The sequence below is a fragment of the Apus apus genome, chromosome 3 (genome assembly GCF_020740795.1).
Source record: "Apus apus isolate bApuApu2 chromosome 3, bApuApu2.pri.cur, whole genome shotgun sequence".
Lineage (NCBI taxonomy): Eukaryota > Metazoa > Chordata > Aves > Apodiformes > Apodidae > Apus > Apus apus.
In genome coordinates this window covers 57085639-57101461 of record NC_067284.1, presented here as the reverse complement: position 1 = coordinate 57101461, position 15823 = coordinate 57085639, and the positions used below count along the sequence as shown (strand labels likewise).

The following is a 15823-nucleotide window of genomic DNA, read 5'->3' as shown; positions in this document are numbered from 1 at the left end:
GAGAAACCTTAACTGAAAGGATCTGAACAGTCTCAAGAGAAAACATTTTCCCATGCTGTTCACCTCCTCCAACCGCAGGCCAAACCTTTGGAGCACTAGACCAGCTGGAAGCATTATAGCTCTGAAGACTAAGAGGTATTGCCAGCTCTTACAGAGAGGCCTCAGGGTTTGCTGTGAAGGTCCTAAAAGCAGCAAAAGCCTATTAAATCAGCTGATGCTGTGGGACTACATCTAATCAAGGCCCAAAGTGTCTCCTCAGACCTCTCATCCCTCAAAGTCCCAGGACTAAGGCACTTTATACCCAAGTCCCTGATCTGAGAGCTTTCGTGTTGTGCAAAGTGCCATCCTACCTTCCAGCTCTGACATAGTCCCCCCTTTGAAGGTTCTCCTGCTGTTTTCAAACCAAAGAATGAAATCCTAAGTAGAAGTCCTCCACTTTGTCACCTGGGCTGGATACCTCGATGAAGATGCCTGTAGTCTGGAGGCACTAGTTATCAGCTGGATCTTGGCTGGGAGTTCCCTTTGTCAGGCAGCACCACTCCTGCTTCCTTATCTCAACCTGGACTTTGGACAGAGACCAGTACTGCAGAAACCTAGGCAAGGAGGAGCGTTTATTGGGATGATTACTCACTTGGTTGAGCTCAGGGTTGACTGAAACACAGGCTGGCTTGCTTTTCTCAAAACCAGAAAGCTTCGCTCTAGTGGATCCCTTTGCATTCAAAAACCTTGTGCTCCCAACCCTGTGACCCACATGGGTGCCAAGTCAGAGCAAGCAGTCAATGCCTGCTTTTAATTAAAGGTTTTAACCACGCAGCATGGCCAGAGAGGGCACATGCTGAGTTAGGCAATGGACCATTATTTCCCTGGCCCCACAGATAAACTTGCACAGTGCACTGCTCTGCCCAGAGCTGCAGGAACAGTACAGCTTTCTGTCCTTGCACATCTGGCAAGAGCTTGCAGAGGAAGGGGCAGCCTGTGACTGCCTGGGCTTCACGGGGCTGGCCAGAGAAAGCTCTGTCAGTTCTTAACAGGGAAAGCAGCAGAAAATAACCTACACATGCTGGGTTTCTCCTGCTCAGACTGCAAATAAGAGATGTTTCCCAGAAAGCTTCCCAATCCATGGAAATTTGGGTCTGAAGCCTAGAAGACAGAGACCAGGTGCTGTCAGGGAGCTAGAGCCTGCAGCAGGACAACTGTTGCTCAGCTAAGAGGGCAGCACACTTTGCAGACAAACACCTGCCTTCCCCCCAAACTCCCTCCCCCCCTCCACCAGCTATTCCTTCCAGCCTGTTCCCCACCCCCATCCTTGCAGGAGCAGCACAGGGGGGTAGCTGTGGAAGGCACAGCAGCTCCCCAGGCTGCTCATGCCCTGCTGCAAGATTACTAATCCAGAGGCTGGAGAGGAATCAGTCACTGACCCAGGGGAGGGAAACCCCATTTATTTAGGCTATTTGAACTTGGCACGCACAGAACATATCACAGTAACGCAATGGAGGCTTAGGGTTTGTTTTTGTTGTGTTTTTTTTTTCTCTACAGACATACAGGAAAACTCTATGCAACTCCCATGTACACATTACACAAAGGAAACAGCTTTAATCAACCACTGGTGAAACATGGAAGCTTTTAAGATCTCTGTAGCTGGCACAGGAATGTTCTCTACTCCCCCCTCCCACCCCATACAAAAGGCATTTCAGGTCAAACTTTCTAGCAGGTGATATTTCCATGCATTTCTACAGAATTCAAGAAGCTAACAGACAAAAAGCCCAGATCAAGCCGTATTAGTCAGGCTGATTGGTTCTAGTTAAATCAATAGTAATTATGGACAAATGGACCAAGTGACCAAAGACTGGGGCTGAGAATACCACTTTTAAAGATGTGGTTCCTTCTCATTGTACTACCCATAACTGGAGAGCTCCAATATAAGAATCTGCATTTGCAAAAGCCTCAGAAGCATCCGATCCACTAGTAAATGTGTATTAGTGAAATTAAGGTAGTTCTAAATCAAACTATGTCAACAGAAAAGCAATTTTTATAGATTCACTCAGGCTGGAAGAGACTTCAAGACACTTCATAAAAAGAAAAATGAACCTGCAGAAAAGTGAAACTGTAAATATTATTACTGCACAGTGAGTTTACAAGATAGTGGATTAGGACTATTTCTCCAGAAAACGGTGTCTATTTTATCTCTATTTTAACTTCATAGTCTTTATTAGTACTGCTCTGCAACTGCAAGCACTCAGAATTTAACCCAGCTTTGGTGCCAACAGGTTGCTTTAGCCTAACTTTAACTACAGATATTAAGCTTTATATTAAACAGGGCCTACAGGGGAAAAGTTTTTGAGTTTGGCAATTTGGCCAGTAGCCTCAAAAAGGCTGACTGAATTTCGCTTGCTACAATTTAGAAAAGTAAGAACAGGAACCAGATTGTTCTCACCTCCCCCCCTTTCATCCCATGATACAATGCTGCATTGGATCAACATTTTTGGAGACCTTTAGTGTTAATCCATTGGGGATAGTATTGGGCTGGACAACCAATGCAAATATTAATACACCAAGATAAATCCTTAATTTGATTTATTTAGGGTCATTTGTACATACGAGCTACATCTCCAAAAACTACTTTATTCTACAAGACAGCTTCCCTACAGTTAGTGAAACCCTTGCCTAGAATGTTTGCTTTACATAACTGATATATTAAAACATGGAATGCTTGTAGAGTTGTGGCACTGTATGACATCTACACGGGACTTCCTTCAAAAGCTACGACTAGGGAGCCTCCTAGCTTCTCAGCAATGCAAGCTCGGTTGAGGTCCTCTGGCCCATTTGCTTGGCATTCATGCTTTATGCCTAAAAAAACAAGAGGCAAAACACTCAATGCAGTATTTCAACATGCTGGTATCAAACAAACATACTTGGTAGTAACATTAGAAGAGGCAAGCTAGTCTATCAAGCAGTTAAGTCCTGCCTTAGCTTAGGAGTTTGAATGGTTTTCCCCTGATATGTCACAAGAGACATCTGCCTACACATCCAGTATCAATTTAAAAATAACAGGGAGGAAGTTTTCACTAGATCAGTGCTCAGACTGTTAAGACTTGTCATTGCAGGTGACCTCACAAACAAATCTCTCACTTCTAGTGCTACCCTGGATATGGCAGCTGAGAGAGCTACACGCTTGCACACAAAGATAGCTGACTGGGCTCCCACCGGCTCTGGAGAGGTGGGTGGAAGAATCAATGTGATGAGATACAGAGACTAGAAAGACTCTGCTGGTCTATGGAATCAACAGCAGTATCTGGTTTTGGAGGGCAGGGAGCCCAACCCAAGCCTGTTCTATGTAGAGAAAGGCTGATTTTTTTTTTTCCAGTATTTCTTTTTTTCTTACTTCAAATTCCACACACGTAACACACAAGTCTCCCCGCATAGTTCCAATGCACTGGCGAGTTGTCCTGTCACTGCTGCACAATGATCCTGTCAGTCTTGCCTGCTGTAAGATTGTGGGCCAGGGCAGCATGAGGAACTGGAAGGGAGGGCAGTGCTATCTGGCTAGGAGCCGTTGTAATGACTGACTTAGCATGAAATTTCTGAATGCTGCAACAAGGTGTTTGCTCCTTGGTTAACAGTGCCTGACAGACTAACAGAACTTTGCTTCTCTGCTTGGGGATCCAATGCCTTTTGCAATGAGTAATCACAAGAGCATCTCTGTATCAAGCAAACTGTTAATTACTATTACTTACAGTACAGTAAGTTTATGAGATTGTGTATTTCAACAGATGCAAGGCTGAAAGTCCTCTGCCACAGAGTCAGGTCAGCACAAAATCAAGCTCAGTGTTATGAATCAAATGGTTTCTATGCAGACATGCTGCTCTGTACAGTACAGCTGCAGTGTCATACACTGCAAAGCCTGCTCTTGTCCTGACCACAGTTCTAGTGCCTCTAAAATTCAGACAATATAAGTTTAAGTCAGAGCTCATTTTAGCTCTGTCATGAGCATTTCACCTGTGAAGCTCTCCACTCTTGCTTAAAAAAAAAAAAAAAAGCCAATTAGCCAACAGTGAAGCCTTGCTGCGTAAGCATTCTAGGGGCATGGCACAGCTAGGAGCAACAGCTGCATTACATACCTTGAAACTTCTTTTTGATTGCATCCTTGGAGCTTGCATAGATCATCTTACTTTTGAGGGGTGCCTGTTCTGGTGCCCTAGTGGGATACACAAAAAAGAGTAAAACTAGAGACATCTACTATTTAGCACAGACAGAAGCAGTGTCCTACTGATGATGAACAAGTGAAACGTCTCATGACTCAGAGCACAGGCATCAGCTCTAAGCCTGCCATCTTGCCAGCCTGGCACATACAAATGTTCAGACCTTACCCACAGTGTTTAGACTGCATGGTAGGAATGAGTGAGCTGGGAAGATGGCTTACCACAAGAAAAACATCAGCTCTTCTTTTTTGGATTCCTTGGTCTCAAAGCTTGCATCATACAAGGCATAACGGCAATCCTTCTCAGGAAGCATCTGCACAAAGTGCTTGAAGGGGTCGGTAACTGTCACACCGACATCTCCCACCAGAATCTCTTTGCCTTCTTCCACAATAATGCACTTTTTGTCTGGACTGAGGCAGAAGATGACAGCCTTCTTCCTCTTCTTAATTTCCTCAGGCGTAGAGCACTTCCGCACTTTCATGTCATAGAAGATACGGCATACCTCATCGGCAACTTGTACTCCAGATGCCTGCAAAGACAATGAACAAAGACCTTTAGGGCTACCACTGCAAACTTTCACAACTACATCACTGCACCACCTTAAATCCGAGGCTAGAAGACAATTGATACAAGCAGTAGTCACCAGTGGCCTGAGAGTCTCATTGGAAAAGGCTGCAGGCCCTCTCTTTCCAGGCCAAGTAAAGAATCTGGAGTCTCAATGCTGCCCACAGCCAGCTGCCAAACCAAAACTATTCTGAAGTAGGCACAATCCTACTTATGTTATTGTTTTGGGGTAATTTTACAGGCACATCCTCCCCTTGTCCTTCAAGATTCAGTTATGGCAGTCCTTTGGCATTACAGCAGCTTTGTTTTGTTACCTTTTTCAGGCTGGCTAGACAATCAAGCCCAAAAGGATCTTCTGTTCAAAGATTCCTAGCCATTTCTAGCATGCTTTCTAGCAGCTTTCAGAACAGAGGTAAAACATGGCCAAATGCCATGCCTGTCACGTGGATTTGGGTTAGAGATCAAGAGAGATGTCATGGGGTACTGGGACTGTAGCAGTACAGGTTTTAGCTGAACAAAAACAAGCCAACTTTCAGAAGTTGCTCTGAATTCAGTGTTTTAAAGGGAGAACTTGCAAGTCTAACAAAAGTATCTACTTCCCAGCAGCTCCTTCATCAGTTTTTAAAACAAGCTGCCCTTTCAACTTCCCCCTGCCCCCACACTTGATGGGAAATTCTAGTTACTTCATTGTAACCCCCTGTGCTAGCTGTAATAGGAGGTGCAGATGTAGCATCACCAATCTAATGCTAAAGGCAGCTGCATGGATTAAAGAGGACAAGACCTAGCAAGAAGGAAAGAGGCTCAACTGCATTTTCAGTCTGATGCTTTTTTGGGAAAAAGACACACACACAAAAAAGAGAGATGGCAGGGTAGAAGCATTTACATATGAGTTTTGCTCTCAGACTGCATCACAGTTGGGAAAGCTCAAAGGCAGCTGTGCAATAGCAAATACTGCAAATACGGGGAGCCATACTGGCCAGCAGACACTTCTGGAAGGACAGCACGGCCAGAGCAGTGAAGACCAAATTGAAGCCTGTCCAACACTCGTTTATCTCTTCAAAATGCAGCATGCAACGTAAACAGTGAGATTCCTTTCTAATACTGCTTCTTCCCCTGATGGTTTCTGATCTTCCAAATTCATTATCTTCAGATACGGCAATTCATATCTCAGCAGGAGAATTGCCCTCCTCCCTCTGTGTAAACTGCCATACATTGCTGTTAGAGGTACAGTGAGTAGTACTAAGCAGTCAGGTAAAGCATTATGTGAGATATACCACCTGAAAAAGACTAAAGGTTATTCTCAATCTTGTTTTTCCTCAAGCTCAGCCCCAAAAAATGTGTTTGATGGATTAAATTTGAGGACAACACTGCACCTTGTCAAGAGTGGAAATGTTCTAAAGAAACAGCAGAGTTCAGCTGAAAAAACAGGGAGATCAGTGGTGAAGGGGCACTGCTTAGTGCTAGCTTTCAATCAGGTTGTCCTTGAGAGATGGTTATTGATTGGATAACTACTTGATGTGTATTTTTTTTTTAAAAGCCCTGATCAATGCCCACCAAGCTGGACCTCAGATGAGCCAAGTCTCCTTTTTCTACCAATGTCTCTCCTTCTGTAACCACTAGTGGCTGGCATAGGTCTGGTAACCCAGTGGTGGCTAAGAGTGGTGGCACAGCTGCCAAAATCTATTACCATGGAGTTTGGCATTTGGGTCTTTTGACTGCTAGTAATGCAAAACCAGAGCAATCTCATGCAGCAGTGAATCCAAGGCAGCAACTTTACTCTAGCATGGAGAACAGGGCTCTTCAGGGGTTTACTCAAATATGAGGGGACCTCCCTCAAAATTTACAATGCATGGCTTGTCTATTAGGGATAATCTAACCACAATCCTTGCACTTACTTTGGGATAGGAGAACAGAGAGTAAGTCACTGTGCCTCAGCTGCCTGGCAGGCAGCCATCCTTCTGCATATCTCAAATAAGGCCAGGAAAGTAAGCAGAGAAAGCCTATTCCAGGATAAATTTGAGCAAAAGTACAAACATCGACTCAAAATGACTCATTCCTATGTCACCTTCTCCATACAGAGGGACTGCACTTTGTCAGAGTGTGAGCAAGAACTAATGAGGAATAAAGGTCTTTCTTTCTCCTCCCATTCCTGTGGTTGGTGTAGGCCAAGAGCTCTCTGGGAAGACTCTAAATAACACAAGGTTGCTCTAACAAAGCAAACAGTGCAGGAACTAGAACTATTGCATCATCTACTAAGGACAAATTCACAGATAACTCAAGAAAACCTTCCCCTCCCCCCCCCCCGGAGGTCTGTCTTCTAACTAATGACACCTCAGTAGTGCACAACAGGTGTTGAGATTGAGCTCTAGTCACAAAACCATCAACATTCTATGTAGAAAACGCTTAGAAAGCCTGCATGAGCATGGGAACGAGTCTAGCAATTGTATAAAAGCAGTTAATGTCACACAGCTCTATCTTTGCTCCCATCACTAATTCCTGTGGTCAAGACGTTAAATTTGAAAGAAGAGGTTAATGCTCAGCAGAGCCAGAAGCAAGCAGCAGCAATGGAGCTGCTGCAGGTTGATGCAAACTGTGCCGTCGAGCATGTGCACAGCCAGAAACATTGTCTCCAAGTCAGGAGACAAGTTGTTTCCTTATAAAGGAACTAAGCACTACGGGCAAATCAGTTTAGATTCCACAAAAACGTTCAAGAGTATTTAGTCTGGAAACTCAAAATTCACTGTTTAACTGCAGCTGATAACTAGGACTGACCACAAGCTGAAAGGACAATAATAAAAAGTGGATTTTTTAGCTTTCCAAAGTAAAAGGCTATTAGTAGCTGGTGCTACTCCTTTTCACAGCTGCTGTACAACCCCTGGATTCATTACACAGGCTGACATTAGCAGCCATTATATTGCTAGGGACAATGCAGGTTTGTTCCATCTGAGAAATCCCTATAGCTGTGTCACAGTATGGGCTGAGTTGAACCCACAAATTCTCAGTGCTTTGGAAGAGTAAAATCTTCCAAAAAGAGGATCTACTTTTCTAACTGTAGAACTCTCTCTTCAACTCTGGGCTTGTACCAGCCACAACTGGCTTCATAAACATACTTAAAAAGGAAAAAAAAAACAAACTCTAGGCAGCTTTTGTTGAAACTCGGTTGCAACCATTCTGTGTAGGGCAGCAACAGGATGACTGTTAAGAGCACTAGAACAAGGAGAAATGCCCCCCTCATAAATACATGTCCTCAATCAGCATTTTAACTGTCTCTCTGCTGATCTGTCCACAAGAACAGCTGGTGAGAAGCCTCCACCCCACCAGTAATGAAAGAATAAACATTTATTTGTTAGTCTGGATTTCCTCTCTTTTGCCCAATATTGCACTGCTCAGATGATTCAATACAGCACATTCATTACTACTTTGCGCATTCTGGCTTGAATACTGCAGGGCTACAATAGCTAGCCTGGTTCTGTTGCTTTTTCAGCATGAAAGCAGCTATCCAACCCTGGACTGGTTCATGGGTGGCTGTTAATTGAGCAGGTACTTTGGGATACAAGACCATCAGATGGTGACATTTTGTTGCAGGGGAGAGACAAACCCTGTAACACAGGCAATCCGAATTTAAAACCATTGCAGGGCCTCCTAATTTCACGGAAACAAGACAGCAGCAAGGAGGCAGGCAGGCAGGCCACCTAATTATCAGAGGAAAAAATGATGCCAGTACGGCATATTCAGCGAAACATTCCGGCAAGAATTGACAGAGTAAGTTTCTCTGAGGGAATCAGCAAAAATTAATTCTCCCCCAGTACCTCCACACAACTATTGCTAAGGTGGCATGTCTCACGAGCAGTGTTGCCTCGTACATTACTCTGGAACACTTACACCAGTATCCCCATTGTATTTTCATATAGACTGCTGTAGGCACATGAGGTAATGGTTGCATTAAATGCCTCGTCAGCATGTACTGCAGTAACACAGCAGCTCTTATTCGCCACACAAAGCCATCCTTCCTGCCTTAAGTGCAAAGTACTGCAGAAGTCTTGCAAGAGCAGAATACCATCCCTACACAGGACAGCCAAAAGAGAGACCCTTCTGTCTACCAGGCTTCCAACTGCAAGAGCTGTCCCCAGCTGCCTCCACTAACAGCTTCCAATATTTGGCCTACATCACCAAGTACACTACAATTGAAATTTAATCCAAACAGGACTTTTGGGTGATACAATGCAGTCGGGAAGACTGAAGAATAATCCAAAGCTTTCTCAAAAAAAATCCCAGACAAAAAGCCATTTCAGGAGCAAGGCACAGGCCAAATGCCTGATAAACTGGATATGTAGCAAGCCTGCATTGAAACGCAACTTTGACACAATGAAATTTGCCTTGTCTTTTTTTTTTATGAAGTGCTGTGAGCTGCAGTATTCTCCTTGAATATTTAAAATATTTTACCAAAGAAAAGTCTTTGTTCCCTCCTCAACTGTAAGTTAATAAGAATTCAAGTCAATGACTTAGTTAGAGGGACTCAATTTGTTTTTAAGTATTAACAATTTTTCAGTGTGAGTTTTCTTCCTTGTGATCAAAACCTAAGGGCCCTCCATGGTGATATATGTGTTATCTAGAGACATTTCAAGACACAGTTCTTGACTTGTTTTGTTTGGGAACCATGTACAGATTGTATACATCAGTGTAGACTATCCATAGCTACTCAAGTGGAAACTTTTGCTTCTTGGAAAAGCATTTTTCCAGAATTTGACACCAAGAACTTACTGAAGTATGCCGTGTTTAATTACAATGGCAGAGATTTGAGAACACCTTTGCTCCCCATGTTCACTAATAAACATTACTGCCGTATATTTGGTTCCACTTTCTTCAGCTAACACCTTGTTTCCTCTATGCTTGGCATACAATCCCTACCATTTATCTTCAAAATCCTTTGCCACTGCCAGAACTGCCTGTGTAACCATGTGGCATTTCCATCTGACTCACTTACGTGTCATAGCACATCTCTGTGACAAATATTTTTTCAATTAAATCTATTACCACCCTACTGTTCTGGGACAGCAGCCTTCACAAAGCTGCCTCTTACACTGCCACGCAATACCCTGGGACATCACCAGCACTGAGACCTTGAAGGGAAAGCTAAGCCAAGGTAGTTGTGAGAGCACCTAGCAGACAGGGAGGGTCACATAGCCTGGCTGCAGGTAACAAACTCGGAGATTTTACCAAATCAGGCCTCTAAGAAGGTGTCATCCATGGTCAACAAGCTGACTGAAAGCATGGGTAGTTAAAAATACAAGGATCTTAAATATTGCTTTGCTTTTAATCTGTTATTTGAGCACTCAGGAAAAGCCACTGGATATTACCACCCCCACTATACTGAGTAGGAAAGGAGGCAAAACATGGAGGAACTAGTTTAACTTCACCCCAAAGACCAGCACCAGTGTTAGAACACCACTGACCTCCCAAGTCCCAAGAGGGCCATGTCATCTGCCACCTACAGCCAGCCAGTCAGACACCTCCATTTATGCCAGGCAGATTATGCATCTGAAAGTCCAAAGCTTCAATTCAGATCTGAAGCATGATAGGAAATGTAACTAACTACCTTTTTACTGCTGTTGTGTAAGAGGCCATTATTTGCACATCATAAACCAGAGAGAAGTACAGAGTTATTTGCATATAACTTGTAGGCAGATCTTGCCAGCTAGACTGAAATTTTTAATTTTGCATTATTCGGTCTTTTTTTTTTTGGGGGGGGGGGGGGGGGGGAAGGTGTGGGGGAGGGCATCAAAACTCCATCTTTTTTTTTTTTTTCCTGCCAATAAGAAAGTTCATCAACTAAACAAGGAGATGAGTAAGCAAGAAAAAAGCAGGAAAGAAATGTCTGCCCTGCATACCTGGAGGTTATATCCTCAGCTTTCAGCCAAAGAGGAAATTGTCACCTTCTCCAAGTTACCGTAAAGTTCACTCCTGATATAATTATCAAGGTAGGCAGAACAAGCAATACCCACAAAAGGCAGCCCCAGCAACACTGCTGAAAAACAGGAACCATGGTAGCCAGTACTAGGACAGAAGCTTCAAGTAGTACCAATTTCTGTGTTGAAATGAATGTTTTTAAGGTAATGTGGGTGTAAGCTGGTATGCAACAGGACCCTTGCAGGAAAGCAAGGCTGCTTAGACACACATCAGTGCAGAAATCAGCTACTATAACCCAAGTGTGTACAAGATTTTTTTCTTGTGGCCCTCCAGGCACCTACAGCAACCCAAAGCTCAACCTTCATCCTTAAAAACAGGCTGTGTAGGCATGCTCTGGGCATCCCAGATACTCGTTACTGAAGTATCCTTCCTGGAGATTGCTGTGAATACCGAACAAGCAAGATTAAGGCAAGTAAAAGGCTTTGAACAGCTTCACATGCAAGTTCTGGCTGTCTGCAGGCTCTCCCACATGAGATTGCTTAGGTCAGCCCTTGCTCCCAGCAGGAGCCTCTTGATAGTGATATCCTGACAAGGCAAGCAGGAACACGCCAGACACCCACACTACCAATTGTCAGGAGGCTGTCATCTTGTACATGAGGCATATGTACTTTGTAGTTTCACAGATTTGGGAACATTAACGACTAACAACCAAGAAAAATGATTTGCACAGGTCTCCAAAGACCACGGACTCATCTAATCCAGTTGCAAAGAAACTGAACATTGTGGTAAGACACAAAAGCAGAAAATCCAATGCCCTTTTGATACCGATGGATGCCCTCCTGCTGGTATTATTATACTCAACCAGAAGGCCTACACTCTTTGCCCCAAAGCAAGTTCATTTCCAGCAAATGGAAAGCATTTTAAAAAACTCAGACCCTGTTCCAAAAAGGAGATCACTATGAGAAATACTAATTTTAACTGACTGGGGAATTCTCTGGTTCTGAAGCAAGATGAAGCCTGACACAGTGAACAGTCATTCTAAACTAGGTTTGCGTAGTGCAGAGGTGGTAGCTAGCTTGTTCAGACAAGCCTATTTTAAACAAGAGCTACAAGTCTTGTCAGACTTTTAGCAGCTTCATCTGCAACTCCCACTACCTCTGCTCCACGTTGCAGACCAGCCGTAGATGCTTCAACTTGGATGTTATAGGAAGCTGGGAGATTAGTAGCACATCCTGTCTGGTGGGTCTATGCAGACTAGAAGTTTATTTACTGGATACACCACACATTAAAAAAAATAACCTAGGCAAGTATGTCAAAATACACAAATGTGTGTGCTGCTGGACGAGTGCTTGTGCATAATCCAAGCAAAAACAAGACAGCAGGTAAAACCGTACAAGTGAATAATCCAAGTGGCTTTGTCAGCCTCAGTAGCTTGAGTTAAACACGGATGCAAACTTTTAATGTAGGCAAACTAACTACCATGAAGCATAACAACTGTTTGGTCGATCCTACGCCATTTACAAAAGAAGCACCCTAGCATTTTTTTTGAAAGCCAAAAATGGACAAGTCAGTATGTAAGTGAAAGCCTTTTCTATGTTTCCAGCACTGTATCTTACACATGCTGGAGACATTGTATCTTCTGTCTGCCGACAAAATCCTCCCAATCCCTTGCAACACACACTGGACCGTTTAAGCTTCTCCGATACTGCTGCAAAAGCGCGTTGGTCACGACCAGCGCTTTCCCTTCCACCGGCTCTTGCTTCCCCCTCTTTGTTTGCTGCCAGGGCTGCTGACTCCAGCCGGGCCTCACCAAGGGCGGCCTGGCCTCCAGGGGCTGCGCCCCGGGGGAGGCGGAGTGGGGCCCTGGCCGCCGGCGGGGCGGGTGGGCTCCGCTCCGCCGTTTTCTAGGCCAAGCGCGAAACCCCCGGCCCTGGGGGAAGATGGCTCCCGCCCGGGGCCGCGGATGGAGGCCGCGCTTCCTCCCGCGCGGGGCAGCCCGCCGGGCCCCGCCAGCGGCTCCCACGCCCGCACGGCCTTCCTGCCGGGCCACGACCCCCCGCAGCCCCCCGCACGGCGGAGAAGCCGCCGGGGCCGGCGGCGGCCGCGCCCTGCCGCACGGGGAGGGGCCGCGGATCGCCCCGCGGCCGCCGCCTCCCGCCTCCCCGCCCCCCGCCCCGCGCTCTTCCCGCCTCACTCGCTCTTCCTCCCCAGCCCCCCCCCTTCCCCGGGAGAAATGGAGGCGCCCACCCCCAGCGCCTGAGCGCGGCGCGGGCCGAACCATCGCCTCAGGAGGGGGGGGACGGGGGGGGGGGGGGGGAAGGACGGTTCCATCGCCCCGAAGCGGGGGCGCGACGTTCCGCCGCCTCATGGCGGGGCGGGAGGGAAGGGGCGAGGGGACGCGCGGGGGGGAGAACGGATCCGCCGCCTCGGGCGCGGAGGCGGGAAGAAAGGGCCTGGGGAGAGGGAAAGGAAGGCAAAGCAGGGCGCGGCGCCGCCGCCGGCGGGAGCTCGGGCCGGGATGCGGCGGGCGGCACCGACCGCCCCCTCCCCCCTCTTTCCCCAGGGATGAAGAGAGAGAGAGGATGGTGGGGTGGAGGGGGGGGGGGGGCGGGAAGCGGCGCGGGCTCCCCCTGCCCCGGCGGGCCCCTACCATGGCGGCGGGCGGGCGGGCGGCGGGGCGCGGTGCGGCGGCGGCGGCTGCTCCCCTCGGTGCTGGGCGCGGCGCGGGCTCCGGCGGCAGGAAGGGAAGCGGCGAGGGCGCGAGCCGGGCGGAAACGCTGCCGACGTCACGGCCGCCGTGCCCGGAGGAGGAAGCGGTTGCTATGGTGGGAGCCCTGCGTGGCAACGCCCCGCGCACGCGTGCTGCCCGCCCGCACCCGAGTGCGTGTGTGTGTGTGTGTGCGGGGGGGGGGAACCGCGCACCCGCAGCCCCCCCCGGCCCCGCGGGCGGGCCGCCCAATCCCGGGGGGAGCCGGCGGCCGACGGGCGGCTGCTGCACAGCAGGCGGCCAATGGCGGCGGGGCGGGGCGGGGTGACCCGCCGCAGGGTGTGCGGGGCGGGGGGGTGAGGGGAGAGCTGGGGCAGCCGCGAGGGAAGGGCCGAGGGAGGGTTGGGGCTGCTGGGAGGGGCTGGGGCAGCGGTGAGGGGCAGCGGTGAGGGGCAGCGGGGCCGGCGGCAGGGCAGGGCGGGGCAGGCCGCGGCGGGGAGGCCGTCCTGGGGGGGGAGGAGACGGGGGCGGGCGGCCTGAAGCGCTGGCGACGCGGAAGCGGTGGGGCTTTTCTTCCTCGCTAGCTCGCTGTTTTTTTTTTTTTTTTCCTCCAGTTTTTTACTACCTACTTTGGTGCGATCTCAGTCAGGCTCTCCTGATTGGCCCGGGCCGGCCGCGCTCGCTGTCTGCGGCAGGAAACCCTGCGCATTGCTTCCCGGCGGCGGCAGCAGCCGCAGCAGCAGCAGCAGCAGCAGCAGCAGCAGGAGGAGCCGCGTCCTCGCGTGAATCAGAGCGGCGTCCAGTTTCAGGTGGCTGGAACAACGGAGGGTTTGTCCTCGGGACAAAGCTGAGCGCTGAGACGACGCTGCTGCTGAGGCTGGGCGGGGGCTTGGAGGAGCCGCTCTTCCGTGTTTATCGCCCTACAGCTCAACTCTGAAATGCTACGAAAATACAATTTCCGGAATGTTTCTGGGCAATGAAGCTCAAGCTTTTTTTGTAATCAGATTACAGAAGCACCTGCTAATGTTAAAAAAGGTGTAGACGGTTGGTTTTCATTACTGAATCCTGACTGCAGTGATGTTCCTGGCTTGAATTGATGAGCCAAAGGCCCCCAGCATCCAGCTTCCCTATTGAGTCTCTGTGCCTGCTTGTAAGCACAAAACAAAACCAAGGCTTGATTGCACGTTTTTGGGTCTGGGTTATAAGGCAGCAATACTTCATACCAGGTTACAGCTAGCATGAAGCTTCAGTAGTAAGGGTGTGAGCCACACCTTGCAGTTTTCCATAGTACTGTTCTAAATCAGGGTGTTATATTTTGAATTTTTCCTGTCCTGGTGTCATACCTCAGTAGATGCCTTTTTTAGATGCTGTTTTTGTTGTTGAAAGACCCCATATTGAAGATTTATGTATTGAAAAAGCAGTCCTATTGCATTATACTATTCTGTTGGGTAGCTTATGCTTGCCAGGGTTCTTTTTTGCAAGAACATTTGCATCAGCAAACTAGCAAAAGACCTACAGCTTAGACTTAAATTGAGGTGGGTTGATAGTTCTTCCCTAGGCTCTCTTCTTATTTATTTAATCAAGCAGTGATTAAATTTGGACCAAAGTCTTAACAAATAACAAGAATTGACTAGGGACATGTTTGGGTTTTGTTTGTTTGTTGTTGGGTGTTGTAACAGTTCTCAAGTAAGACAGACAAAATGCCTGTGTAATAGCAAGGCATTAGTCCTACAGATACATTTCTCTGGGCAACTTGTTCTTGTCCTGTCTTTCTGCTATGGCTGTTAGTGTGGTGACAGTGCACGCTGTGTGGCTGGGAGAGAAATCAAGGCTGGTGCTGCTTGGCAGTGTGGGGCCTTCCTGCACAGTGTAGCATTATCTCTGGTGGCATGTAATGGAGAGCTGGGGCAGCTATGCTCTGTAGTCTTAACTGATGTGGATAATTTGTCTGTTACTGTTTGAAGCTTGTTCTTCATAGATCGGTTTTGCTGTGCAAGAGGGGTACAGAAGCAAGACATCCTGGGGAGGAGGGGATGATGTAAGGTCATGAGAACAGGGCTGTTTCATATTGTATACTTATAAGGGAAAATGAGTTGGAACTGGCCTGTTGGCTCAGTCTGTTTCAAGAGTCATGTTTTTGGAAACACTGCACTGGGCTGAGAAGGTATGTAACTAGTTAAAGGCATCTCAGCAAGGACAGTAGCAGGTCCTTCACCAGCAGAGGAATCTCACTTGTGTCTGCTTCACAGGAAAGAGGTGCTTGCTCTGGGAAGGACACTGACCAAGAACCATGATGACTTTTTGAAAGGTTTAATTGCCCAAAAGGGAAAACAGAATTGCCTGGTGAGGCAGAGTCTCAGTGGCTGTGGTGCTTTGGGTAAGCTAGAGGCAGGAGCCATGCACCCAGATGCGCTGACGAGTGTGTGGCTTACGGTGGTACCAGCCT

The 15823-nt window shown here is 47.6% G+C and overlaps 2 protein-coding genes across 3 annotated transcripts; one reads left to right on the top strand and one right to left on the bottom strand.

The window, feature by feature from the left end:
* Positions 1-1500: 1500 nt before the first annotated feature.
* DSTN (destrin, actin depolymerizing factor) lies at positions 1501-14021 on the bottom strand. 2 transcript variants are annotated; one of them, XM_051613818.1, is made up of 4 exons: positions 14007-14021; positions 4421-4728; positions 4119-4195; positions 1501-2847 (listed from the first exon to the last, which is right to left on the bottom strand). In XM_051613818.1, the coding sequence occupies exons 2-4, from the start codon at positions 4678-4680 to the stop codon at positions 2738-2740; spliced, it is 447 nt and encodes a 148-aa protein (XP_051469778.1). In that variant the 5' UTR covers positions 4681-4728; positions 14007-14021; the 3' UTR covers positions 1501-2737. The 2 variants fall into 2 exon arrangements, with proteins under 2 accessions (XP_051469778.1, XP_051469777.1); XM_051613817.1 differs by lacking the exon at positions 14007-14021 and adding an exon at positions 13321-13520.
* LOC127382877 (homeobox protein Hox-A13-like) lies at positions 13322-14354 on the top strand. Its single transcript, XM_051615023.1, has 2 exons — positions 13322-13550; positions 13992-14354. The coding sequence occupies exons 1-2, from the start codon at positions 13322-13324 to the stop codon at positions 14312-14314; spliced, it is 552 nt and encodes a 183-aa protein (XP_051470983.1). The 3' UTR covers positions 14315-14354.
* The last annotated feature ends 1469 nt before the right edge of the window (positions 14355-15823 follow it).

Bases quoted from the DNA above. Each gene is read 5' to 3' on its own strand.
- LOC127382877 (XM_051615023.1), top strand. From the start codon at position 13,322: ATGGCGGCGGGCGGGCGGGCGGCGGGGCGCGGTGCGGCGGCGGCGGCT. The intron at 13,551-13,991 runs GTGCGTGTGTGT...TTTTTCCTCCAG, and splicing joins TGCTGCCCGCCCGCACCCGA to TTTTTTACTACCTACTTTGG.
- DSTN (XM_051613817.1), bottom strand. The intron at 4,196-4,420 runs GTAAGCCATCTT...GTATCCCACTAG, and splicing joins GAGCTGATGTTTTTCTTGTG to GGCACCAGAACAGGCACCCC. The intron at 2,848-4,118 runs GTATGTAATGCA...TTGTTTTTTTAG, and splicing joins AATCAAAAAGAAGTTTCAAG to GCATAAAGCATGAATGCCAA.